At 42.0% G+C, this 27,734-nt stretch overlaps 1 protein-coding gene across 2 annotated transcripts in view; it reads right to left on the bottom strand.

Annotated features, from left to right (window-relative positions):
- Positions 1-27,734, bottom strand: part of ADGRL4 (adhesion G protein-coupled receptor L4) — an 88,240-nt gene that overhangs the window by 14,992 nt on the left and 45,514 nt on the right. The window contains exons 4-13 of one of the 2 annotated variants that reach the window (XM_079981326.1): positions 25,137-25,292; positions 21,448-21,518; positions 20,474-20,653; positions 20,182-20,365; positions 18,146-18,262; positions 16,812-17,005; positions 12,888-13,064; positions 9,761-9,964; positions 8,833-9,053; positions 7,258-7,324 (exon numbers count right to left, since the gene is read on the bottom strand). In XM_079981326.1, coding sequence (XP_079837452.1) covers positions 7,258-7,324; positions 8,833-9,053; positions 9,761-9,964; positions 12,888-13,064; positions 16,812-17,005; positions 18,146-18,262; positions 20,182-20,365; positions 20,474-20,653; positions 21,448-21,518; positions 25,137-25,292 — 1,571 coding nt within the window. Of the gene's footprint in view, positions 1-7,257; positions 7,325-8,832; positions 9,054-9,760; positions 9,965-12,887; positions 13,065-16,811; positions 17,006-18,145; positions 18,263-20,181; positions 20,366-20,473; positions 20,654-21,447; positions 21,522-25,136; positions 25,293-27,734 lie in introns of both variants that reach the window. The other variant, XM_079981325.1, reaches the window with a different exon arrangement.

A 27,734-nucleotide genomic window follows, 5' to 3' on the forward strand; every position in this document is an offset into this window, starting at 1 on the left:
GTTTGGTCATGGGAAAGAAACTGGAGAATCTCCTGCTGCCTCTTCTCAAAATGGGTAAGTCTCATTTGCCTCCTCCTAAATTGCCTCACAAAATGGCTTTTCTCTCTGCACACTTTCAAATGCATCTTTACAATACAAATCTCACAAGGGGAAAACATAGCTTGGAGGATGCAAGGCAGGACTTGGAGCAGAAGGGTAGTTTGTGGGAAAAGAAATTATCTTCACACAATGCACAACTTCTCCATTTTTAATTGCCTGCTCTGAAACTGCTTTTTAAAAAGAAAGAAAAAGAAAGGGGGGAAATTATATCATGGTTCTAATATGTGCATTTGCACATAATGCACCGTTAACCCAGAAGAAAGCCTTCACTTGTTAAAATGCTAGTCATTGGGATGATAGGTCTTCACAATGTTTTTCACAGAGCAGGAGAATGCCCTGATGTTGTCTTATGAGTACATATATTAGTGCTTGATATTATGTAAAATAATTCTAGAGTTAGCATAACCAACCATAATTTTTAATTGAGTGCTATGGGTTTTAAAATACACAAAAATCTGTTAATGCATATGCAACAGATCTGTGTTGACTTGGAGTCATAGTCACAGTGGAACCCATCCAATCAATTAATCATAGATTGGGGTGTCCCCCCCCCATTCTTCTTCTTCACACGGTAAGAAGAGCGCTTGCTCTTACAAGGTGCTATTGTTCCTGCTGTTTTTCCTTGTGCAGTCCCAACAATTTCAGAAAGGCTACTGTGGGTGGCATGTTTGCAACTGGAGATATAGGTAGCAATCTCAAATGACTGGTTCGGGGGCCTGCAGAAGCTGGTGAAGCCACCCCCTGCCCCAGTATGCAATTAGATGTTGCCCAACATTTGCTTGAATTAGCCTGTGATTTTATATTCATTTACCTGGAAGTAAGCCGCATTGAACTCAGTAGGACTTCTGATAAGCATAGGATGTTAGTGGATTATGTGTGAATGTAAATATCCCATCGAGACCAAAGGAATTACTTAGACATCCATTGTTAGGCCAAGTCTTAATTGCTCCTGTCACTGAGGCAAGCTATTTTTTTCTCTTCATCTTTATGCCATATACATTTTGCGACTGTTATTATTATTACAATTTATACAGATCTTAATTGGCAAAAGCATTCCAATTTTACTCGGCTCCATTCTTACTTTTCCGTAATGTGCAACAACACACTTTTGTACCTGCATGAAAAAATATGAAGCTGCCACAAAGAACAGAGCAGAAAGGGGGGGGGGGAGAGCATTATAAAAATAATTAAGGTTAAACTGCTTGGGGGCAAGTGTAATCAAAACAATCCTTTACAAACTGTACTGTAGCTGAACAATTCAAAAAGCAACTATTCTGAATATAAGCAAATTCAAAGGGAGACGAGATCCCCTTTTGTACCCCCCCCCCGCCTTCTGATAGAAGACTACTGAAAACTGTCTGGTATCAAAGCTTCTCATGGATTAGACCTTCTGCGGCTCTCTGTTTCTACAAAAAAAGAGACAACCTAGGAAAGGGAAAGCTAATTCTAAAGATTTTGACACACTACTTCTGAGTCTGTTGAGTGCTTCACATTCAAAACTTCAAAAATGAAGCTCCCAAATCATATCTTTTCTACTTTCTCAGGCTCTCGCTCAATAATTGATGAAACCATCTATATGCTGATGTCAAATCTTAGAAAAACGGGGATGGTGGTGGTGGGGAAAGAGATGTCTCCTGCTGCTCTTTTAGTTATATACTTGCTTTAAAAAAATATCATATTAGATATGGCTCCTTCAAAAACGTCTGATGTTCAGGAGCAGCTGCATAGGCATCATTCTCCCCAATGACCCTTATTATCAATGTTAGAATTAACAAGCTTGAATTCTGATGTGCAATCTGGCATGAATGAGGACAGATTTCTGTCTTCTGGCTAACGGATGGGTGAAAATGCTGCTTCGGTGCCGTTCAGTCAGGATGGAAGGGAGTTAAGCTGATAACAATGCAACAGCTTAATCCGGAAAACGAAAATGTATGCCATATTAATTGCCTGAAATTGCACACAAGCTGGCAGTCAAACAATGAAAGGTATGTCTTGCTGTCTGATTTCTCTCATTATCATCTCCCTGATGAATACACCTGCCCAAATGCTTTAGTTATTTCCTCTAGTTTGACACAGCACTGGAAAATATTTAAGAACAACAACAAGAAGAAATCCTGGGAGGGGGGAAGAAAAGAGGGGAGAAGAGATTAAAGTTTCTGTGAAGGGTATGCCTAATTTTTTTAAAAAAAATATTGTTGAAAAACTGGACACAGATACCAGTAATAAATCCCACTGAACTCAATGGGACTTGCTTTTGGGTAAGACATGCATGCGCTTCGGGGGTCAAAACAGACATGACATTAATTGCATGATTGCAAGTAACGTGTCTAGTTTTAAAAGTTTAAATAGTTGGCACTCAGCATCAGCACTGTGTGCAAGGGAAAGTTTTATGTTTAACCCTTTCCCCTATGTATGGTCCTGATGAAATCCAGTCCTCCCACAGTGGAAGTTATTTAAGAAACCCACAAATGGGGCATTTTGGGGAGCAGAACTGGATCAGCACCCTTTGCTGCTGTTGCATGATGTCTATTGGCCTGATCCAGGCCTCTTCACCATACCAGCCTTGAAGTCTGTTCAACTTCAAGTGTATTTGTCCCTGCCCCCACTTTCTGCACTGGCTGCGAAAATGGTGATGTCTCTCAAGCCCTGTTGTTGCTGGAAAAGGTTTGGGTTAACCCCTAAATAAATATAATAATTATTTCACCCTATCATTTTATAGCACTTCTTGTCCATGGATCATAATTATTCTTGCCTACTTATGCTGGCAGCTTTTCTTTATTTCCCAAACTCCTGCACTACCTTCGTTACTCTGTTTTAAAATTAGATAATTGCAAACCCCCCCCCATCCTACATGACTTGTGTGCATTGATCTAATCTGAAACACAGCCTTAGATATATTGGTTGCAGTGCTGGAAAGGCTGTTAAGAGAAACAAGTTGGGGAAATTATCTTTAGCTTGCAGCTTGTTTTATGCAGGTTTAAAATACTCCTTTCCCCCTGTAGTCTATCAAATGTCTGACCCAGTCCTTTTCATGTATACTTACCCAGAGAATAACAATAAAAAATGCTTGATATGATCAATGAGGCTAATGGCATGCACTTCAGAATTCTAATGGCAGATTGGTATTAATGAGTACGTATGTTAGAGGGGAAAAGGTGTTGTTGATATGCTCAGAGAAGAACAAGTGCTTTTAGAAAAATGCCTAAGTGAACTAGGCTTTTCTATGAAGACATGTCAGATTTGCCTCAAAAGAAGTATCTGAAGTACCCAATGCAATCTACAGTCATGCACTCATTAAGTTATATGCAGCCTTCAAATAATATCGCAGCATAGTCTAACTCACTAAACTCCCCCAACACAGGCCTTTGCAATAGCAAAAAGATCTGTTTAAAATATACGCCTTGTATCCACAGGACTGTGTGAATAGTTCTGCCTGCCTAAGAGAACTTTGGATTTGTGTTTCTTCGACACTTCTCTTTTGCAATGGAAAGATAGTTCAAAAACAGTTGGGTTTTGGCATGGTAAAAAGGTAAAGGGACCATTAGGTCCAGTCGCAGACGACTCTGGGGTTGCGGCGCTCATCTCGCTTTACTGGCCGAGGGAGCCAGTGTACAGGGACCATTAGGTCCAGTCGCAGACGACTCTGGGGTTGCGGCGCTCATCTCGCTTTACTGGCCGAGGGAGCCAGGGTCATGTGGCCAGCATGACTAAGCCTCTTCTGGTGAACCAGAGCAGTGCACGGTAACGCCGTTTACCTTCCTGCCAGAGTGGTACCTATTTATCTACTTGCACTTTGATGTGCTTTCGAACTGCTAGGTTGGCAGGAGCAGGGACTGAGCAATGGGAGCTCACCCCGTCATGGGGATTCGAACTGCTGACCTTCTGAATTGCAAGCCCTAGGCTCTGTGGCTCAGCCTCTAAATGGAGTAAGACAAAAAGTCCCACTAGGCCCATGTCTATTGTCCAAGCCCTTTGGTGCACCCCAAGGAGTTCTTTGGATCTTGGCTGAGATGTTTTCCTGCTCACTAAAGGTATAATGTTTCTAAGAAAGCAGTAAAGCTGTGGCATATTTGTGTGTGCTTTACTTGAGAGCTGAAGTCCAGAAAAGATTGCTTTGAAAAGGCTATGAAATTGTTGCCATCTACCCGAAACAAAACAAAACAAAAAAATTCCTTCCAGTAGCACCTTAGTTTGTTCTGGGCATAAGCTTTCGTGTGCATGTACACTTCTTCAGATACACTGAAACAGAAGTCACCAGACCCTTATATATAGTGAGAGAAGAAGAAGAAGAGTTTGGATTTGATATCCTGCCTTTCACTCCCCTTTAAGGAGTCTCAAAGCAGCTAACATCCTCCTTTCCCTCCCCCCCCCCACAACAAACACTCTGTGAGGTGAGTGGAGCTGAGAGACTCCAAAGAAGTGTGACTAGCCCAAGGTCACCCAGCAGCTGCATGTGGAGGAGCGGTGACGCAAACCCGGTTCACCAGATTACGAGTCTACCGCTCTTAACCACTACACAACACTGGGTGGGGAGGGGTATTACTCAGAAGGGAGGTGGGAACAGGTGATTGGCTGATAGGTGTGGTAAAGCTGTTGACGACTGTTTAATGACTGCAATTGGTCTTACAGGAAAAAGCAAGGGGTGAGATGGCTAAAATAGCTTTATCATGTACAGTGAGCTAAGAATCCAATGTCTCTATTCAGACCAGGTCTCTCCATGGTTTTAAGTTTGGTAATAAGTTGCAATTCAGCAACTTCTCTTTCCAGTCTATCTACCCATTAGTGCTTGAAAGCCACAATCATGTACAGCTTCATTCTGGCGGTTTCAGTTATTCTTCTAATTCCTGCTCCATAAAACAACACAGTGCCCTATTTCTGAAAACCTCTGCCATCTTGTTCAAAATAGCTTCTTCACTCCATCCAGGCCAAAAATAAAAATGGAATGCAACTTACTGAAACAGAACACTGCAAATATTTATGTTAACAAAATTTGTAATGTTGCCATATGGAATCTATAAGCAGGGGTTACCCATAACTCAATGCCTCTCAATGAACGACAGCTGCCATTATATTTTGGATTGCATTTCACTTCCTCAGCCTGAAATTCTTGTTTGCAATTGGGTACCAAGCCATATTTACTTGTGAATATTTCAAGATGTTTTGATTGTCAGGTTAACATCATTGCTGATGAGTTCAGGAATGTGTGCATGAACTCCAGGCATCTGGGCATGTATGGGGCAGTACTTATGGGTCCCTGGATCAGGAAAAACCAAATTATCCTTTGGCTATAATCTGAAAGAGCTTGTATGTAGGTTGGTCCTAATGGTGTTCAGCACATTGGTTCACCAAAGCTTCTCTTAGTGGAATAAGGATTTGATTCTTCTTTCCTAATGAAGACACCACCACAATCCACTCTGAAAGGTTGAAGTAACACAGAGTAGCTGAAGTATGGAGAGGAGTAAGAAAAACCCTTCCCTTTCCACTAATGGAAGCCTTTGTCGGATCAAAGACAGCCTTCTGTCTGTGTAAGGGATGCCATTGGATACAAGGGATGGGTGTGTGTGTTATTTTGCTTGCCTTTTCATGAGAAACTACTTAATTCACACTTCTTGAACCAATACACAAACTGAAACACATATATCTTTCAAAATTCACACTTTTCTAAACTTTGCAGTGCAGTTATCCAACCATATGTACAAAAATGCATTTGCTGGGAAAAATATGTGCTTCAACATGCATATCTTTGTGAAAATGACAGATTATATTATATGCATTATATTAGGGGGAATTGCTTGGGGAAATGTCAGTGATAGTCAAAAACTACACAACATTGTGTTTATTAGGAGAAATTCACACTGAATTGTTGATGGATTTTTAATGGGCTTTTTTTTATTTTAAAAGTGCAAATTGTGGGTAAATGCAATCATTATGATTATTTATTAGTTGCTTTCCTCGCAAAAGTGGCTCAAAGCATCTTACAAAAACAATATTACAGTAAAAAGCAAGTTACCAACCATTAAAACTTCAGACTCCAACTATACCAATAAAAGACAGGTCTTACAGACCCCACCCCACTAAAGCTGGCTACAAATACCTGAAATTCTTCAAATTAAGGCCCAAAAACCAAGGTTAAAAGGAGAAGTTTTTAAAATTGGAAAAATGAGAAAGTGAGAGAAACTGAAACTGGCAGATCCCTATTAGAAACAGCCCTCTATCTATCTATCATCTATCTAATCTATCAAACTGCTTTATAGATTGATAGTTGCAGTATTGTGTGCTACTTTAATCACATTTTATTAACAAATAAATAAGGACCAGAAGCTACAGCTTAATTGCCTACTCACAGCATCTGCTCTATCACTTTGCCTTCTAACATTTCTTACTTGATCTCAATCCATTTTTACATGTGTAACTTAGCGGCACTTTGAAAATATCTTCATGCACTCAAGCGTGTTGTTGTGGTTGTTTTAGAAAAACACACCATATTTTTGCTGCTGTTGTTTATAATGGGACACCAAAAGTTTCAGAAAGATCAAACCTGAAAACATTTCCAGTAGGAATTAAAAAGGCTCCTTTTTCCCAGAAGAAATAGAGGCTATCAATTCTTGACTTGCCTGCCCATGTGAAATAGTGGGTTTTTGTCTCTGATGTTGCAATTTTGTTTAAAATAGCCTTGATGATGGCAGGGTACACGCGAATGATAAAATCATAAAGATGACAGCCTAATCTTCAAAGATGACCGATCACAGATAAAAGATTAAGTAACTCAGCATTTGAAATACCAGATTATCTGTCTCCTGGCATCGTGTCTGTGTATCCCTCCTGCTGAGTTCTGCAGAGATATCACTGACATGTAAAGATGCTACATCTTACATACCAGAATTGCTACAGAGAATGCCGTTCCCTCAGGCCGTCAGGTTGAAAGAAACAGGCCCTCAAATGAAATATTAGTTAATCAAACATATGTCTGTGAGACAGGCAAAGTACTTGGGCGCGTAATAGATAAGCATATTTTAGCGTGGCTATTTAAAAACAGCTAAAATAGTTCATTTTACCATATAATTAGCACTCACAGGTGGGACAGCGATCGGTTAGTGATTATTATACACCTTTTATTATCAATTTTATGTACCCCAATAATAAAAAAGCCATACTTACAAGAATGATTAGACATGCTGGTCCTATAAAACTCCATATAAAGTTGTTCTTTGTGCTGAGCCAACATCTGAAAAGTAAACAGTGCATAATGTTTGCAAATTTGCTTACAGATGAATCACTCCTATCTTTGGAATCAGGTGTTTCTGAAGACTGGGAATGACTGCTAGTTGTGATGACTATATATTACCTCCAGTACCAGAATCAGTATGCTTCTGGGTACCAGTTGCTGGAGAACATGAATGGAAGAGTGTCATTGAGTTCATGGCCTGCTTGTGGGCAGGGCTGGATTTAGGTTTGATGAGGTCCTAAGCTACTGAAGGTAATGGGGCCCTTTATATGTCCAGCTGTCCTTTGTCAACAACAAATTGTCGCTGTTTTTGTGTGTGTTGAATATATGCTATAAGGTAATTTATGGACCTAATAGGTATGTAGGTTTTATTTTATTTGTTTTTTTATCTTATATTTTGGAAATGTATATGCATTTTTCCCCTTTAAGTTTTTTAGGGGCCCCCAAGAGAGTGGGGCCCTAAGCTATAGCTTGTTTAGCTTATATGTAAATCTGGCACTGCTTGTGGGCTTCCCATGAGTATCGGGTTGCCCTCTGAGGGAACTAAATGCTGGCTTAGATAGGCTTTGAGTCTACCAGGCTCATTTTGTGTTCTTACATTATGGCCACTAGATATGTGGTATTCCTCATTGTGGGAAGCCTATTGTGGAGGGAAGCCACAAGCCTGATTGTCTGAATTACCAGACTAGTGACCCTGCATGATATTTTTTTTCACCCAACATATCATGTTAAACCCAAAATAGCAATCATCATAAAATAATGTTGTACACCACCCCAACCTCTGAGTGTTGTGAGATTCTTTTATCTATGCTGGGAAACCATTTTGTTGTGGTTTCAACAGAAGGAAAAGAGGACCATTCATTTCACAGAAGGGGGCAGTTCTGTACAGACATGATGTGCCCACCTCCTTATAGATATGGCAGCTTGGGTTGCACATCTGAGCTACCACAAGCATAAAAACCCATCTGGATCAGGGCATATGCCTTTGTGTCTAGAACTTAACAGTGAAAATTTCCATAAGTATCACAGTATGTATTCCCTGCAACCCAAGAAGCAGATGCGTGCAATCAAGTGTCTATGCATTCATACCCTGGTGGGTGTGGCTTTCATGCACAAACATGCATCTGTCTGGGGCTAGATTCCTTCATCTAGTAGTCAGAACTGCCTCAGAATATCCAGAGACTGGATTGATAGCAGTGTGCATAGCACTGACAAAATGGTAGGGGTAGAGGAGATTGCATACACCTTTCATAGTTGCAGTGAGGCCACACATCTCTTTCTGAAAAATAACCACCATAGTCATCAAAGCTGGCTGGGCCAACCATTTCTTCGATGGGTAGTCGCAGTCCAATATAATGTACACAGGAGTGTGCAGGCAACTCACTGTTATGTGAACATAGTTTCCTATCAGAAACATGCTTAAGTGATCACATCTCAGTGGGCTGATGCAGGAAGAAGTCATGTCAGAACTATCTATAACTAAAGTCAATATGTAAACAATGAATTACACATCAGTTCTTTCGTAGTATTTGGATCCCAGTGCGGCAGAAATGCCAACCACCACTGCTGGGCTCACGTAGCCAAAGATATAGAAATTCTTGTGTAAGAATCCTTTATTGTAGATTACTCCAACAACTATAAGGTACAGGTGAATGCCTTCGATACACATCCACGCGAACGCAGCTAAGAGGAAGTAATGGAGTAATCCAGCAGTGATTGAACAGAATAGCTAGAAGGGAAAACAGAAAAAAGCGTAAGTGAATAACATAAAAGACTCCATATCTTGCAATGCAGGTTAAAAATGTTGTCATATTACAGTACCAGCAAAACCTCTTCCACTGGAAATTTGTCTCGATAGGAAAATGGCCCAGGCCCTGTCATTACTTTTCTGTAAGTACACAGGAAACCACCAAACCCATTTCATTTTAAAACTCAGACCTCATGCTCATTTCTTTTTGCCTGTGTGCCTACAATCACATGAAATACACAAACTGATGAAGCAGATGATATATATTTTCCACAGAATGTGTTCAACCTTATATATACCCCCTGCTCCACATGGGTGTGTATACAAGCAGTCCCTCTTTACACTGAAACAAGACCAAGACAACCCCTGCCGAAGTAACACCTTCTGATATTATTGGAACATGGTCAATTTAAACTCAGTTAAAAATCTGCCTCCATTTTGTCTTAGTTAAGGCTCCAATTCTCAGAGTGGACCTCTGGCAGAAGACCCTTACTTCTCTTCAATGAGGCTCACACTTTCTGAATGGGATTTCCTGGAATCCTTAAATGAGTGTTTTATCCACAGCTACTTGTGGGTAAAACATTCATGGGGAAACTGGGAAATGCTACTTACACCTCTGAAAAAGGCACTTTAGAGCACACATTTGCTTTCCTACCCAACATGAAATGGCATAAGGAAAGGCCACGTACCTTATTATTGTTCATGTTAATTCCAACAAGAAAAATTAGCTCAGCCAGAAAAAGGCTGCAACAGAGATTTTTGTGAATTGTTGTCCTTGTACTTTGAATTTCGCTGAAGAACCAGAAAGTGAAAATGCACATGGAGAGGCAGATCAAGGAGATAATTATTCCAAGCTGAGTAATTCTTGTGAGAATATAATAATTTTTGTCATCCTGGGAGGGGGAAAATAATAATATAACATATTGGAGAGAATGGCTAAAGAATAGCTTCTTTAAAACCTCATTTGATAATGGAGTTCTGATTCTATTTCAATTCCCCCCCTCCATACTCCTTGTTAAAATACCCAGCCAAGTTATTGGTTGAAATGCTTTACACATTTTTTAATTGATTTTATTAAGGTACTAGTTGGCACAAGGAAGTGTGCAGGGAAAAATCATAGAACTTGGACGATAGGACTTATCTCCCCCTCTGCCTGTGCCTTCTAAATTTGCTCTGGGGGATTGGGGGAAACCCCAGAACAGGTTTTGGGGAGTGCAGTGGAGGTGCAGGCTATCTGTTATCTGGTTTTGCATTGGTATGCCTGGATAAATATAGATATTGATTTCTTCAGGGACTGTAGAGATCGTCAGATTGAACTGGCAATTATCTGTCACCAATAGCCATAGAGCCCAGCATATTTCTTTTCCAAGTAGCTGTCATTAATTTAACTGCCCATTAATACCTTATGACAGAATAATGTAATGGATATCATTTGAAGTGCTTTGAAAATTATCCCACTCAAAGAGATGGAGCATAAACCTGGGTTGTTTTTTTTAATTTTATTTTTAGAAAACGAAAACAATTCACTCTTGACTTGTCTTATCACTTGCTTTCAGATTAATATTTTAAACTCAAATTAAGTAAACACCCCGCAGATGCAAAACACACTCTTGTATTTGAGGACTCCTCATGAGCTGCAAAGGAGTCTAAGTATAACTCAAGGGAGGGAGCTTTTTATTTTTGGACAGAGGATTTAGCCGACTTGAGAGTATTAGCACAAACACATTGCATTGACACATGCTGGGCTCTTCATGCTGACAGATTCTGCTTCTTAGTTGCTAAAAGCAACTTACAATTTCAGTTCAAATGTGAGGGGTTTTTTAAGGAAGCGTTTTGACTCTCTCTCTCTCTCTCTCTCTCTCTCTCTCTCTCTCTCTCTCTGTGATCACTTGGCCTGTATTTAGAAACCATGTCCATTTTATGGGGATCTTCCTTTAATCTGATACTCAGCTATGTACTTCTTTTTTAATTTCTTACTGAGAATATTTCAACTGAACAAAATAAAATAGAAATAAAAAAATGAATAAAAAATCTAAAAGGAGGGGAGAAGGTATGTTATATCACTATATATGCAAATGACTAGAATTCCATATATGCTTGTCTAATATTAATGTTATACACAGCAGTTGTTTTTGTTGAATGCTAAGTGCTCCATATTGGAAATGGGTACACAACCACCACAATAAAATATTTCCACTTTTTTTGTATCATTCTACATTTGCTTTTTCTTTAAATAAAATGCACTATGGTTTTCAAAAGTCTGAAGTTCTGTCTGTTCATACATTTCTTTTTAGTCAGGTTTACTTCTGGGGAAAATTGGCCTATTGCATATTCTGTGGTCATATCCACATCTTACATAGTTTATGCCACTTTAACCAACCTAGCTTCCCCAAAACAACCCTTGGAATTGTAGATTGTTAAAGGTGCTGAGAATTATTAGGAGGCCCCTATTCCCCTCACAATTCCCAGGGTTTCCTGGGAAGATTGATTGTTAAAGCATTATGGGAATGGTACCTCTATGAGGGTGGGACGCAGGTGGCGCTGTGGGTTAAAGCCTCAGCGCCAAGGGCTTGCCGATCGAAAGGTCGGCGGTTCGAATCCCTGCGGCGGGGTGCGCTCCCGCTGCTCGGTCCCAGCGCCTGCCAACCTAGCAGTTCGAAAGCACCTCCGGGTGCAAGTAGATAAATAGGGACCGCTTACCAGCGGGAAGGTAAACGGCGTTTCCGTGTGTGGCTCTGGCTCTGGCTCTGGCCAGAGCAGCGATGTCACGCTGGCCGCGTGACCCGGAAGTGTCTCCGGACAGCGCTGGCCCCTGGCCTCTTAAGTGAGATGGGCGCACAACCCCAGAGTCTGTCAAGACTGGCCCGTACAGGCAGGGGTACCTTTACCTTTACCTTTACCTCTATGAGGGGAATAGGGGTCGCCTAAAAACTCTCAGCACCTTTAACAAGCGACAGTGCCTGGGAATCATGGGGGAAACCGTGACTGTTAGTGGCATAAATAGTACTTTTACAGCTGCTCAGTGACCGTGAATGGTCTCTCTGCCCCATTTTCTGTTTGTAAAATGAAGATAGTAGTGACTTAAGTCTCAGGGTTATTGATAAGCATGAATAATATACAGATAATAAATATTATGGGTGTTGAAAAATGCTCAATGGCAGTTAAAAACAAATAATAAACGGGGGGAGAGTAGAGTAGTTAGCACCCATTTAAGAGATAGCATGTGCATTACTTTGTTATAGGGATGTGGGTGGCACTGTGGGTTAAACCACAGAGCCTAGGGCTTGCTAATCAGAAGGTCGGTAGTTTGAATCCCCACAACGGGGTGAGCTCCTGTTGCTCGGTCCCTGCTCCTGCCAACCTAGCAGTTCGAAAGCACGAAGTGCAAGTAGATAAATAGGTACCACTCTGGCAGGAAGGTAAACGGCGTTTCCGTGCGCTGCTCTGGTTCACCAGAAGCAGCTTAGTCATGCTGGCCACATGACCTGGAAGCTGTACGCTGACTCCCTCGGCCAATAAAGCAAGATGAGTGCCGCAACCCCAGAGTCATCCACAACTGCTAATGGTCAAGGGTCCCTTTACCTTTACCTTTACATTGTTATAATGGAATATTCACAGTGTGAAGTTCAGGGACATCCTAACCATGAAAATATCTACTGCTGCTAAAGAATTATCCCATTGTGTATTTGCTCGGTGAGAATAAAGCGATAGACCAAGCGAGGAAGGAAGTAACAATTTAACTGCAGAGACCAATTGGTTCTACACACAAACTATCTAAAGAAATTAATAAACACTATATTTCAAAAGAGCACTTACAACTTCAGAGTTGTTTGAGGACATCAAAACAGCAAAAGGGGTAAGATGATTGCATCTGCATGTGGTATGGGTGCTATTGAAATGTGCTCGTTCACATCCTTCTGTAGACCAGTTTCCTTCCATTGTGTCTTCTGAATAATTCCAAAATGCACACTTAACATCTTTTTTGTCTACAGTCTGGAACAGAAGGAAAATGTTTAATGGATGGCAAGAGGCACAAAGCCACTCAATAAGAAGTATCTGCTACATTAGCAGAGGCAATTCATCACAATGCCTTTATTCCACAAAACCCAGAATCTGAACTGTTCATAATTCAGGATCAGGAGAAACACAGGAATAAAAACAAAGGAAATCAAAACAGAAAGATGAAACAAGATAGGTAAAAGAAGGTAGACTAAAGAGAGGAAGGAAAACTACACCTGCTTTCTCCTTCTTTTCAAACATTGTTCCTGAGTTTTAGAAATCAACAGTCCAAATAATGGATTTAAAAATGTCTATATAATTAATATGTTTGCTCCTGTCCATTTCTAGTGGCCTTATTTTGACCAGGACTTGCTAATTCTTCTCTTTACAGAGAGTGTATTTGACTGTACTACAGGCCTTGGACTTTTTGCACCACCTAACCTTCTAGTCTTTGAAATGGGTTTGTGGGAGCAGAGGTCATTGTTTTGTTGTTTTTGTTTTAACTACTTGTGTGTCAAAGCCCCCAACCCACCCCCAGGAGAATAAAGACACTAGGACACAGAATTTTAGGTTAATGTTAATGGGCAAAATTTAGGCCACAACTTTATTGGTTACAGAATGTGAGCCATATTGGCTTAGGCATTGGCACCAACAGACTATATCTGACTTCCTGCCTGCCTTGCAGGAAGTCTGTAAGGGTAAACCACCAGTGGGGGGAGCCCACCAATGTGGATCGACTCAAGCATCCCCTGGGTTCCCAATGGGGTCATGGCGTGGCCATAGCCCCTTCAGATGAGATCCACGCCCCTGGATTCCTTTAATGGAATACCCTTGAGCATGGAGGGGCAGGTGACGGCCGCACCTCTCCTCCCCCACACATCGCTATTCCAATGCCTAACCGCCACATGAGCCCAAAGCTTGTTGCCAATACCCTCACACCTGCAACCAAACTCCTATTCCTTTGATAATATCAGCCAACCAGACGTCATTTCCGCCATTGGAAAGATGAACGCCATCTGCCCAATAGAGGGCCTCATTGCTGTAGGCATTTCCTGGGTGGCAAATCACATGGCCACCCAGTGCCAACACCTTGCATGTTACAGCACGATCCAAGAGTTTCCTGGCTTTGTTAGTGGCAGCTGGGCAGCGACTGTCACGCCAAATGTGTCTCTCCAGGAGTTGTGACCATAAAATAGCCATTTTGTCGAAGGTTATTGACAAGTCCTCAAAGTCCTTTTTAATGCTTAGTCTCAAGTTGCCCGATTGGCCACTCACTGCCTGGCATAGCCGGGCCGCCTCAGCTTAACATGGGACACAGTTCCGCCCCAACGCTGAGGTGGGGGTGGGCCTGACAGTGAGACCGCAACCCGCCCCCACTCAGAAGTAGAAGCGGTTTACTTGTGTTTTTACCTAATATTTTTATCCTGTGAACTGCCTTGAGATCTTGTGATGAAGGGTGGTCTATAACTCTTAATAATAATAATAATGTCCCATCTTTCTTGTTTTAGGCCCCATCTGCACCATACATTCAAATCAGCATCATGCCACTTTAACAATCATGGCTGTAGTTCATTAAGGGAGTGGAGAGTTGGCAGAAGGCTGTTAATTACCTCGCAGAACAACAATTCCCAGAGCTGCTGGGAAGAGGGATTGATTGTTAAACCACTTTGGGAATTGTAGCTCTTTGAGGGGCCTTAGAACTCTCAGCAACTTTAACCAACTATACTAAGGTCAGCCTGGATAGCTCAGTTGGTTAGAGCATGGTGCTGAAAGCGGCAAGGTTGCAGGTTTGATTCCTGTATGCGACAGCTGCATATTCCTGCATTCCAGGGAGTTGGACTAAGTGATTCTCAGAGTCCCTTTTCTACTGTTCTATTATTCTAGGATTCTTCAGGGTAAGTCATAACTGTTTAAAGTGCTATGATACTGCTTGCCTAGTCTGGACTTTCATCGTCCATATTATTGCCCTTATCCTCCTGCAAAACAACATCAAAACCAAAAACCTTTCCTCGGCTTACCTGCTAAAGGTGCATACTGAATCATACCCATTTAATATTCTACTTTTTTTTATTTATTATATTTGGATCTTGACTGTCTTCCCCCCCCAAAATCATGATGACTTCTTCACAAAAGCCCTGGGAGGTAGACAAGGTCAATACATTGTTACTTCGCCAAGAATACTGAGTGGGATTTATGGCTGAGTCAGGATTTAATAACAGGATTTAATGCCATTCTACTTCCTATCAACTCCTGTCTATCATACACTATGTAATATCATGTCTTTTAGCACAGGAGGAAAGAAAGTAATTATATGAATTTATCTAAATTTTCAGTGAAACTGTTCTTTTTCTGCCCCGCCCCCCCGATTAAAAGGCTTTTGACTCACCTTTCAGGTCCATTGCCCTCCCAAGAAGAGATACAAGATAGTTAATGAATTACAAGCACAATAAAAATAGCAATATAGTACAAAAAAACAGCAAATTATGCTCCTGAAAATGATAAGTAACTTCATCATAGAGTGGCTAGGGAAACCCAGCTGGATGGGCGGGGTATAAATAATAAAATTAGTTAATAATAATAATAATAATAATAATAATAATAATAATAATAGAATTGCAGATTTGTAAGGACAATCTGCCATACAGGTATTGAAGTTGCACCCTTGGCATTATCAGTACCAGGCTCTATCCAGGCTTAGCACAGCAGCTAATGAAAAGCAGACTGAAATAAAAGATTTTAAGATTGTTTTTCTTTTAGAAATTTTCGGTGGTGGGACTATAAATACCTCCTGGGGGAGGATATTCCACAGATGTGAGGCTGCTTCTGAAAGGCCACATCTTTTGAATCTAGCAACTTCTGATCATCAGGCTAGAGAGCAGAGCCCCAGAAGCTGATCTTCAAGCTCAAGAATAGAATTGTAGAGTTGGAAGGGATCGTGAGGGCCATTTGGTTCACCCCTGCAGTAAAAGAATCTCTTGCCCAACTTGGGGCTCAAACCCACAACCCTAAGATTAAGAGTCTCATGCTCTACCATCCAAGCTATCCCAATATCCCATTCTCATATTGATGTAGGTAGCCCTTTGGAAAACCTGATTACAAAACATCTAGGGTCATAAATAACACTTTAACCAGGACCCGCAAACAGTAGGCAGCCAGTGTGACAATACAGTAGGTGGGATGTGATCTGATTCTTTGTCCCCCTCAGGTATTCATACTGCCACATGCTGTACCAGCTGAAGTTTCCAAATAGTCTTTAATGGCAGCCCACGTACAGCAGATTACAGCAATCTACTGCTGATTGCCCACCACGTCACCTGTTTGTGCGATGCAGCACCAGGAGCATTAACTTCAGTGCCCTGCTAAATTTTGCTCATCTGCTTTTGCCTCTCAAGGCAAACGTGGCAAATGCAACAGATGCACAGTTTGTAAATGGAGGATGTTGAGAGGTGAGGAGGAGATTCGGATTACGCTAACCAATTATTGACAATTGTGTAGTAGAACCAACATGCACTTATTAGTCTTGTCAATTCCTATCAACACTTTGCAGCGCTAACACACTCCCTCCCTGGCACTTGCTGAGCGGAAATCAGAATTGTAATTTCCCCTCTAATCATATTATATACACATATCAGCAAATGACATAGGTGTGAGTGAACAACCAAATGAAAACAGAGTAGCTCCTTGTTACAACATAATTGTAGGCTTACTTTTAATCAGGTGTTCATTAGAAAGAAAACCTACCTGTGCATGTTTTAAAGTCAATGTTATTTTCTCTACTGGGTACAGCATAGGTGGCGTGGAGTGAATTGCGACAGCTATAACTGATGACCCTACTGTCTCTCCATGCTCTGAATTTTCCTCCAGTGAGAAGTTCTGCGATGATGAGAAGAGAGAGCCAATATTGCTGTACCGCAGAAACACAACTGCAACGGTGCCTATCAATCAAACAAACTGTGCTTAGTGGGTTGTAGCTTGTTTCCTAACAACCCTGAAGATAATAAGGAAATGACAAATAATAGATATCTGTAATTATTTTGCATGAAATATGCATAACAGGATTTTTTTTGCAACACAGTTATTGAAAAGGTTAAGAGACAGTGAAGAATGTCTGCCTCTCAAGATAATATAACCCACCAGTATTAAAAATGAGTGTTTGTGATGCAAAATTAAGCAGATGGGTCCAAACTTTCCCTATTGTGACTGGAAGGGCTCCTTTGGTTCAGAGAAGGCATTGAAGTCCAGCAGAGGCTCCTGCTGAAAAGAGGAGGAATATTTTGTTGTTGCTGTTGGCAATTTCCTCCATTGCTCCTGCAGCTCCCAGTGCCACCTCCCACACTGTTCTCTCCCCCAAACTTCCAGAGCAAATATTCAGGAGGAACAGGAAGCTGCAGGGAGGAGGAAACTAGCAAAACCTGCCCCTCCTTTCCTCTGATGTCATAGAATCGTTGAGTTGGAAGTGACCATGAGGAACATCTATTCCAACCTTCTTCAATGCAGGAATCTTTTTGTCCAATGTTAGGCTTGAACCCACAACCATGAGACTGAGAGTCTCATGCTCTACTGACTGAGCTACCATGTTTCTGCCTTTGAGAAGAAATCTGCTCATGTGAACTCTGGATCCAACCCTGTGCTAGTGAAAATCTGTTCTGAAGAGTTTGGGAGAAGTTTGCAGTCTAGGGGGAAAAAGTGGCTCGGGGGATGGTGGGAGAAGGAGGAAATGAGTGAAAATCACCTCCCCACTTTTCCCAGCAGGGAACACCTGCTGGACCTTGGCTCCTTCTGTGTACAGGTCCATTCATGGGAGTTAACTGGATTTATTCCAGAGGTTTGTTTTGTTGTTGCTTTGCAATTATGTTTTGAATATTTCCAAGAGCAGGCATTTGATCCTTGCCAAGGGTGCATTTCTAGTGAAATACCTTTGAGAAATCATTGAAATTGAATCATTGGGATTGGCTATCCCAAACACTCCTGAAGGATTTACTTTCCTGAATTTTGCAAAGGAGGAGGCTTCTGGAAAACCCCATTGAACTTCACTTCTATAGCCTAATTCCTCGAGTCACATTTCTCTCCCTAACCTTTAGAAGTAGTTGCTTCCTTTTTCTTTGCAGAGACCTTTATAATCTCTCCTCCCAACTGCACATGCTGGTGAATGTGCTCCATGCGCTGTATATCAAAGGCAAGAACTTTGAAAGCTGCAAAAGAAAAGAAGAAAGGAGGAAAACTCCTTTGGAAATCACAATTACATCCCAGCCTACTAAACCTCACACTTCTGCAATTAGGTTTACACTCAGCTGAACATTTATTACAGATGTCAGCACAAAGTCCAGCCAGGTAATTTAAGAGCGAAGACGCATGCACACACACGCACACACGCACCATTGTGTGGTTCATATTTGTTCAGGGGTTCATTAGTTCTAGTAGGCACAAATCTTTTATTTCCATTTTTGTACCTTTCCTTGGAAAAATGCAGCCCCTAATTTGCTTTGCATTCAATGCATTTCCTAAAGAATAATGGAAACTACTTTCAAAGGAACAACCTTTTTATTAAGAATGCATTTCTGAAATGGAATATCAATTGCCATCTTTAAAAGCACAGCACCATTGAACAGTTTTTATTTTATAATATTTGGAGGTAGAAATGAATATTTTATTATTACTACACAAAGATACAGCTACACAGGGTACAGCTGCACTGCGCTTTAATGATGTCTGTTGCTGAAACCAAAGAAAGCAACCTAATATGAACCACCCTGGACAAAGAAAATGACATTAGAGGGCATAGAGTCCTTTTTGTTGCTTTGCTCTGATCAGTGTAGTGCTTCAGTCACCCATAAGGTAGCAGAAAGGTCAATCAGACAGTTAAAAGCAAAGCAAAACAAGCATTTGACTAATGGGGTGGAATTACTTAACTGGACTGCCTGTTACTTATAGCACAGAAAGCACACATATTTGTGATCTGAAGTTTCCAGCAAACCAAATATCAGCAAATGTTTTAGGAGAGCATTAAAAAAAGGTCCTCTTACCAAGGTTGTCCGCACAGCTGACTTATATGCATCACTGGCTGGCCAGGCATGAAAGCAGACAATGCCTGGCCAACCATAAGAGTCTCTGATTGGACTGGCCCATTTAAACTTCAGGTTTGGGTGGGCAATCACGCCCAGCAGACTGGCCAACCAGAGAAATTCCCAAGTAGCCAGCTGGCAACATGAACTCTGACCGCCCAGGGATGGCGGCTAGGACGGGGGGGGGGGGAGGTTTTGAAACCCTCACCCACCTGGGAAAAGGTGTGCAGCCATTTCAGAGCCTTAAAAGTAATTTCTCTTGGGGCAGCCTGCAGCTTATGCACTTCTGTGTTGAAGTGTTGCAGTTTTATGATGAAGTTTTGAGGTGAAAATCTGGGTGATGTATGCTAATGGGACACAGGTGGCACTGTAGTCTAAACCACTGAACGTCTTGGGTTTGCTGATCGCATGATCGGCAGTTTGAATCCACACAACGGGGTGAGCTCCCGTTGCTCTATTCCAGCTCCCATCAACCTAACAGTTCGAAAGCATACCAGCGTGGGTAGATAAATAGGCTTCACGGTGTCCCATTGCACCAGAAGTGGTTTAGTCATGCTGGCCACATGACCTGGAGAAGAGGACAAACACCAGCTCCCTCAGCTTGAAAGCGGAGATGAGCACCATACCTCATAGTCAAATTCAACTGGGCTTAACCGTCCAGGGGTCCTTAACCTTTATCTGTATGCTAATAGACTGAGTTCTGCAATGGCATGGCACAGCTGTGGTTACTACTCACTAACTAGCCATGGGCAACTGCAAACTCTCTGTCTCAGTTTTGTGTCTGATGCTGACCTATCTCATATGAGTTCCTGTGATGCCATGATGCAGCTCCTGGAAGACACATGCAGAAGGCACAGTGAAGAGACCCTTTAGATTTCCAAACACAGAGAGAGCTGGGCAGAAGGGTAGTGTGAAGACAGATGTCTTAATTGAGTCTCTACAACAACAGCCTCTGCAAGGCATTCACACAACATTGCTTCCAATATCAACAGTCTGTCCTGGAAGGAAAATAGGAACAGTTTTCAAATCATTTGCTCCCTTTTGCATACCTAAATCACTGGCATTAACCTCCACTTCTGTTGTCTTTTGAAAGCTCTGTGACATGAGTGCCGTGGTTTCTTCTGCAGCATGCATCAGTTTAGTGAGGCTTCTTCTTCTGTTAACTTCCGGGATAGCTTCCCACGCTGCAGTTTTATCCTTCTGAACGAAATTGTTCACAGTATTAATGAATTCCTGTTAGATTAATAATAAAAAAGTACTTTAGGTTATGTACTATATCTTATAAGTGCTCCCCACCCTGCAAAAATAGATCAAATCTGCTGCACGGCTCGATTCACTTACATTAAGAGTTAGATTATAGAGCATTTCATTGTCAGAAATCGTGTTATTCACGATGGTTAGCAAGGGAGAAGATACAGATAATGCTTCTATGTAGGAAATCACATCCACAGGTGAAATTTGCCCTACAGTGTTTTGATTGATTTCTTGTAATACAGCCAGGGGTTCTTTTATTTTTCTAATCTGAAAGAAAGTTGAAATCATTAGGCATGACATTCCTAACATTTACAGTCAAATTCATATACATTCATATTCATTTATCAACATTAGTTAACAAGATGAGCTGACATGAGAGTGAATAGAATATTGGATGTCGACTTGGAAGGCTCAAGGCTCAGTCTATTCATGGCTTACTGCAGGGGTATTAAATCTGTGATCCTCCCATTGTCACTGGATTCTAGCTCCTAGCAGACCCAGCCAGCATGGCCAAGGAATGATGAGAGCTGTAGTTGAATAATATCTGGAAGCACACAGGTTCCCCAGACCTGGCTCACTAGGTAGCCTTGTGTAGGTACCCATCTTTCCATATAGACTGTACCATATAGGGTAGCTGTAAAAATAAATCTGGAAAACCCAGTGTACAAGCAGGTGTGTCTAACACAGGCTGTGCCAGATGCAGGGCTGGTCCAAGACATTTTGGCACCTGAGACAAATGACAAAATGGTGCCTCTCTCCACCAGAAAAGAAGGGGTAAGTGAAGATCTACATCAGGAACAATGGTGGCAACTGCCCCGTGGATCCTGCCGCCCGAGGCAGTTGTGGCACCATAGGTGGACTGGTGCTGGTCTGATATGCTGCAATAAGCAGCCATAATGGCACTGCAACTGTCAGGCAGCCCCGCAGCCCAAGTAACGTATGCCATTGCAGCTGTCATCTTCTTAAGATTGTAGTACCAGAAATAATATCGGTATCATTTCAGGACAGAGGGAAAGTAAAAATAAGATTTGACAATAGATAAATATGTGAGTCTTACTTACTTTGGCTAAGGTTCTGTTAATATTTTCAGCTATGCAGTCATAGTTCAGTTCACACTTTGGCGCTGGGATTGCTGCTGATATTAAAAGGGGATATTAAGGTCTTGGCATACAGTTATTTCAGTCTGGCTGATAACTAAAGCTCCAGACTTCCCCATTCAGTATGTTTTAAAAGCCAGAGATACTTTTTTGTTGTTGTTAAATTGGGTTGGATTTGCATGCAGCATTGTGAATGGCTCGACATATATTCATTCTGTGAGATGCAGGATTGAACACAGGGTAATCTCTTTGGGGAGAGACATGTACCCAACCACATACGCTCAGCATGTATCCAAAATTGAATTGGACTCAGAATAGACGAATATCACCCATTCCTGTTTTAAAAGCATTTACAAAGCCATGGATAGCAGCTACCTTCTCAGAAGACGCATTTCTCCTCCTCTCACACACAGGGCAGAATGCCCTTTCTAAGCTGCTGCTACTGCTGAGACTTTTACAAACTTTTTGTTTTTATTTTGAAGAATGCTCTTATATATTCAGGAATGTTTTATGAAAGTTAAGATTTATGTAGCAATAATAATAGATGGGCTCCTGCCAACCTAGCAGTTCGAAAGCACGTCAAAAGTGCAAGTAGATAAATAGGTACTGCTCCGGCGGGAAGGTTAATAATAATAATAATAATAATAATAATAATAATAATAATAATAATAATTTATTATTTGTACCTCGCCCATCTGGCTGGGTTTCCCCAGCCACTCTGGGCGGCTTCCATAAAAACCAAAAATACACTAAAATATCACAGATTAAAAACTTCCCTGAACAGGGCTGCCTTAAGATGTCTTCTGAATGTCAGGTAGTTATTTATCGCTTTGACATCTGATGGGAGGGCGTTCCACAGGGCAGGCGCCACGACCGAGAAGGCCCTCTGCCTGGTTCCCTGTAGCTTTGCTTCTCGCAATGAAGGAACCGCCAGAAGGCCCTCGGCGCTGGACCTCAGCGTCCGGGCAGAACGATGGGGGTGGAGACGCTCCTTCAGGTATACTGGGCCGAGGCTGTTTAGGGCTTTAAAGGTCAACACCAGCACTTTGAATTGTGCTCGGAAACGTACTGGGAGCCAATGTAGGTCTTTCAAGACCGGTGTTATGTGGTCTCGGCGGCTGCCCCCAGCCACCAGTCTAGCTGCCGCATTCTGGATTAGTTGTAGTTTCCGAGTCACCTTCAAAGGTAGCCCCGCGTAGAGCGCATTGCAGTAGTCCAAGCGGGAGATAACTAGAGCATGCACCACTCTGGCGAGACAGTCTGCGGGCAGGTAGGGTCTCAGCCTGCGTACCAGGTGGAGTTGGTAGACAGCTGCCCTGGATACAGAATTGACCTGCGCCTCCATGGACAGCTGTGAGTCCAAAATGACTCCCAGGCTGCGCACCTGGTCCTTCAGGGGCACAGTTACCCTATTCAGGACCAGGGAGTCCTCCACACCAGCCCGCCCCCTGTCCCCCCGAAACAGTACTTCTGTCTTGTCAGGATTCAATCTCAATCCATTAGCCGCCATCCATCCTCCAACCGCCTCCAGGCACTCACACAGGACCTTCACCGCCTTCACTGGTTCTGATTTGAAAGAGAGGTAGAGCTGGGTATCATCTGCATATTGATGGGCACCCAGTCCAAACCCCCTGATGATCTCTCCCAGCGGCTTCATATAGATGTTAAAAAGCATGGGGGAGAGGACAGAACCCTGAGGCACCCCACAAGTGAGGGCCCAGGGGTCTGAACACTCATCCCCCCCCACCACTTTCTGAACACGGCCCAGGAGGAAGGAGCGAAACCACTGTATAAAAGTGCCCCCAGCTCCCAGCCCCTCTAGACGGTCCAGAAGGATGTTATGGTCGATTGTATCAAAGGCCGCTGAGAGATCCAGCAGAACTAGGAAACAACTCTCACCTTTGTCCCTAGCTCGCCGGAGATCATCAACCAACGCGACCAAGGCAGTTTCAGTCCCATGATGAGGCCTGAATCCCGATTGGAAGGGATCCAAATGGTCCGCATCCTCCAGGCGTGCCTGGAGTTGTTCAGCAACCACACGCTCAATCACCTTGCCCAAGAAAGGAAGATTTGAGACTGGGCGATAGTTGGCCATACTGGCCGGGTCTAAAGATGGTTTTTTAAGAAGCGGTTTAATGACCGCCTCTTTCAGCGGATCTGGGAATGTTCCCTCACAGAGGGAAGCATTCACCACCCCGCAGAGCCCACCGCCCAGCCCTTTCCGGCTTGCTTTTATTAGCCAGGATGGGCAAGGATCCAGGAGACAGGTGGTTGGTTTCACGCGTCCAAGCAGCCTGTCCACATCCTCGGGGGTAACGGATTGAAATTGATTCCATGCAACTTGACCAGACAGAGCTCTAGCACTCTCCCGCCCCGGCACTGCTCCCACGGTGGTGTCTAGCTCCTTCCGAATATGAGTGATTTTATCTGCAAAAAACTTTGCAAAATCGTTGCAGGAGATCTTGGGGTCTTTACAAGGCCCCGGTGGTAAAGGTGGTTCCATTAAATTACGAACCACCTGAAAGAGTCTCCTGCTACTATTTTCTGCAGATGCAATAGAGGCGGTGAAGAAAGTCTTCTTCGCCGTCGCTATCGCCACTTGGTAGGCTCGACGTTGAGCTCTAACGGTGTTTCTGTGCACTGTTCTGGCCACATGACCCAGAAGCTGTACACCAGCTCCCTTGGCCAATAAAGCGAGATGAGCGCCGCAACCACAGAGTCAGCCACGACGGGACCTAATGGTCAGGGGTCCCTTTACCTTTGATGGGAACTCATCTGATTAATTATGAAGCTTCTTTAAAAAATCAGTGACATGCCTGGCTTTGTTCTTTCTCTTTTGTGGTTTTGTAAATTTGATTGTATGGTGTCTTGAACCTTTTAGGGATAGATGTTGAATGGTCAAAACCGACAAGTGTGGCTACCCTATGAGGTAACAGCACTGCAGCTCCATGCTATCCATGCTGTGACATCACAACATTCTGCATTTCTCTGCCCCAATCAGTGGCAGCCAATTTTGTGGAGTGAGGGTGAGGAAAACATGGTATATCATGGTGATGCCACAGCATGAGGTAAGCAATACTGCATGTTATGGCAGGTGCAGTTAAATGTGTGACAGCCACATACTCACTGATACTTGTCAATGCATTTTTAAATTTTTATTTTAAAAGCCACTTGTATTTAAACCGACTTGGACAAAAAATTCAATCTGAACCAAAAAGACACCTGCATGAATCTAGATTAAGCAAAGATGATTTCATCGTACCAAGTTAGCATTTCTGTTTACATGTTTTGCCCAATCTTTACTCAAGTGTAACACAGCTTTGGAATATCTCTAAGGCTCTATTTATAAAAGCAAAGCTACAGTCATATAGTGTATTTGACCCCTTAACGGTTAATGGACTTTGGTTGGTAAGTAATAGAAGAAAATCAGTTCTGTATTTTATAATATACGACAGGCTACTTCTATTTTTCAGCAAACACACCTATCAGTCTTTTCTTCCTCTTTTAAAAAGCATAATAATAATGCAGGTATTCACATCTTGCCACTTTTTTATATCCAGCTGATTAATCTAACTGAAGATAAAGAGTTACCGGTGGGCCTCTCAGAAGATATAGTTTTATAATAACACATAAAGCTCTATAATATCATTTACCTTGGCAGGAAGTGCCATCATTTGGCTTAAACTGTAATTTTCCTGTGGATGGTTGATAACCTTCCTTACAGGAGCAGTTATATCCTCCATACACATTTTCACATTTCGCATGATCTCCACAGGCAGCAGTTACTGGTTCAGCACACTCATCTATATCTGCAAATATTGTGAGAAATTGAATTTTAAAAAAGGTTTTACATACTAACACCTTGCCGCTTTGTTGGTAGTAGCCTGATGTGCTGCAAGCAATCACATATTGAAATTTCACATTTACATCTTTTTTTAAAAAAAAAAGCAGCAGCAGCAGAAAGCTAAGCTATTGATCAAATGGAACAGAAACACGTGTGGCAATTAGGCAATTATAGTGCCTTGTAAGATAAAAGTCAAGGGAATGAGAGCAGGGCTAAATCTCAAAAAATGGAAATAGCAGTGTAGCTCAAGTGAAACTGAAAAGTAGACCTACATATATAATGTATACATATAAGCTATACATATACATATATATTGTATACGGTACATATAAGCTAAACAAGCTATAGCTTAGGGCCCCACTCTCTTGGGGTCCCCCCAAAAAATTAAAGGGAAAAAAACCTGGATGTACAATTCCAAAATATAAGATAAAATAAAACCTATATACAGCAACAGTGTTTTGTGTTGTGTTGGCCCCTATGATGTAAGAAATGGGCCCCGCCTGCTAGCCTGCTCCCTAAGATATCACTGGTTTGCTCATGCTTACATTCTGCTATTTATAATTATTAGTAGTTTGATCATATATTTACACCTATTATTATTTCATGTTATAGCAAGTTTCTAGAGACTAGATTATGAGTCTTTGTACACTGTGTTTCTAAAGGAACTTTTGTTATTGCCAAATGCCAATGTGTTTGCATTACAGTGGTACCTCTGGTTGCGAACGAGATCTGTTCCGGAGGCCCGTTCGCAACCTGAAAAGAACGCAACCCGCGTCTGCGCACACTCGGGTTGCGATTCGCCGCTTCTGCACATGCGAGTGACGTCATTTTGTGCGCATGCACGAGCGGTGAAACCCGGAAGTATTCCTTTCTGGTACTTCCGGGTCACCGCAGGACACAACCTGAAAATGCTCAACCTGAAGCAAACGTAACATGAGGTATGACTGTATTAACTTTGTTATGAATAAAAAATCATTTTAAGTTAGAGCTTAATCATTATTTCACTATTAATATACCGGTACTTCTTAATTGTATTTCAGTCAAACAATTACTTTGATACAATACATATTTGTTATATGCAAATGGCTTTAGATACCTATTAGGTCCATAAATGACCATATAGCATATATTCAACACAAAAAACAGCAACAATTTGTTGTTGACAAAGGACAGCTGGACCTTCAGGAGCTTAGGGCCTCATCAAACCTAAATCCGGCCCTGGACCTACCTGTACCTGACAGGAAATCTTGGCGGCTCCTAATCTCGATTGTGCGAGAACTAGCTGTGGTTTCCCTGTGTGACAGAAATGCACTATGCTGATGTTTGGGGGGGGGTACTTTTGTATGTTTTATTTATTGCAGTGGTGTAGCGTGGTATGCTGGTGCACAGGGAGCACTGAATGATCCCAGCCTCGCAAAGTGGCTCAGGGCTGGCAGGGCGGCGTGAGAAGGATTCAAAGTCCTTCAATCCCAGCCTTGCCCTCACTTGAAATCCTGATCTCCAGGCAGCACTGTTTACCTATCCCGGGATAGGGGGCACAATATAAAGCTCAATGTCATTCCATTTATCATGCTGCACGGAATACCATTGTTAAAATTTCCCACAGGCAGCATCACCTTTTCCTCTCTTGACATGATAAAAGAATAGGCTCCAAGTAACCTCTGCATAGTAGGAAACTGTAAACAAGACTAGTTTGATAAGCAGGATAATGCAGAACACACTGCTGCAACATAGATTCACTTGTCAAAAAATGCAAGTGTCAAGTACAAGGAAACCGTGGCAAAACATCCCTTTTCATAATGGTTGAATAGATCAGTCGGAGATCAGTTTATTATTACAAGGGTTTTTCTCTTCATGTCAGCTGCAAAAAAAAAAAAAAAAAAAAAAAGGGAGCTGGATTCCTAAATACAAATAAATGGCTTTCTACCAAGGGACAGACAAACTTGGAACAGCCCGCAATGCCTTTTAAGCTGAGTGACAAAATAATATACTGCATATCGATCAGGTTTAGAAGTGCACTTATAAATAGAGTATTAAAAATTAATGCATAAATTAATACTAACAGCACTTTCTCCCCAAATGCGATAAACACTGTGCAAAGATAGTTATACATAATTCAGCGTAGTTCAAAATTATAAGCACAAAAGGAAGAAGTTAATCACCACTATAAATCATTTATTATAAATTCCTTCCCCACCCCAACATATAATTCATAATTTTAATAAACTCAAGGTGTAGTTCAAGAACTGCTTACACAAGGACTGGCCAGTTGAGGCCAATGAGAAAATACATCGGATTGTCTTTGGAAATCTAAGGTGAGCTTCAAGGATGCCCAAGCATGCTGGCCATCTGCCAAAATGCCCATCATGCAGCAGGGGGACCACTGTCGTCATGAACCTTCTGGATC

The sequence above is a fragment of the Podarcis cretensis genome, assembly GCF_951804945.1.
Source record: "Podarcis cretensis genome assembly, chromosome: 6".
Classification (NCBI taxonomy): Eukaryota; Metazoa; Chordata; class Lepidosauria; order Squamata; family Lacertidae; genus Podarcis; species Podarcis cretensis.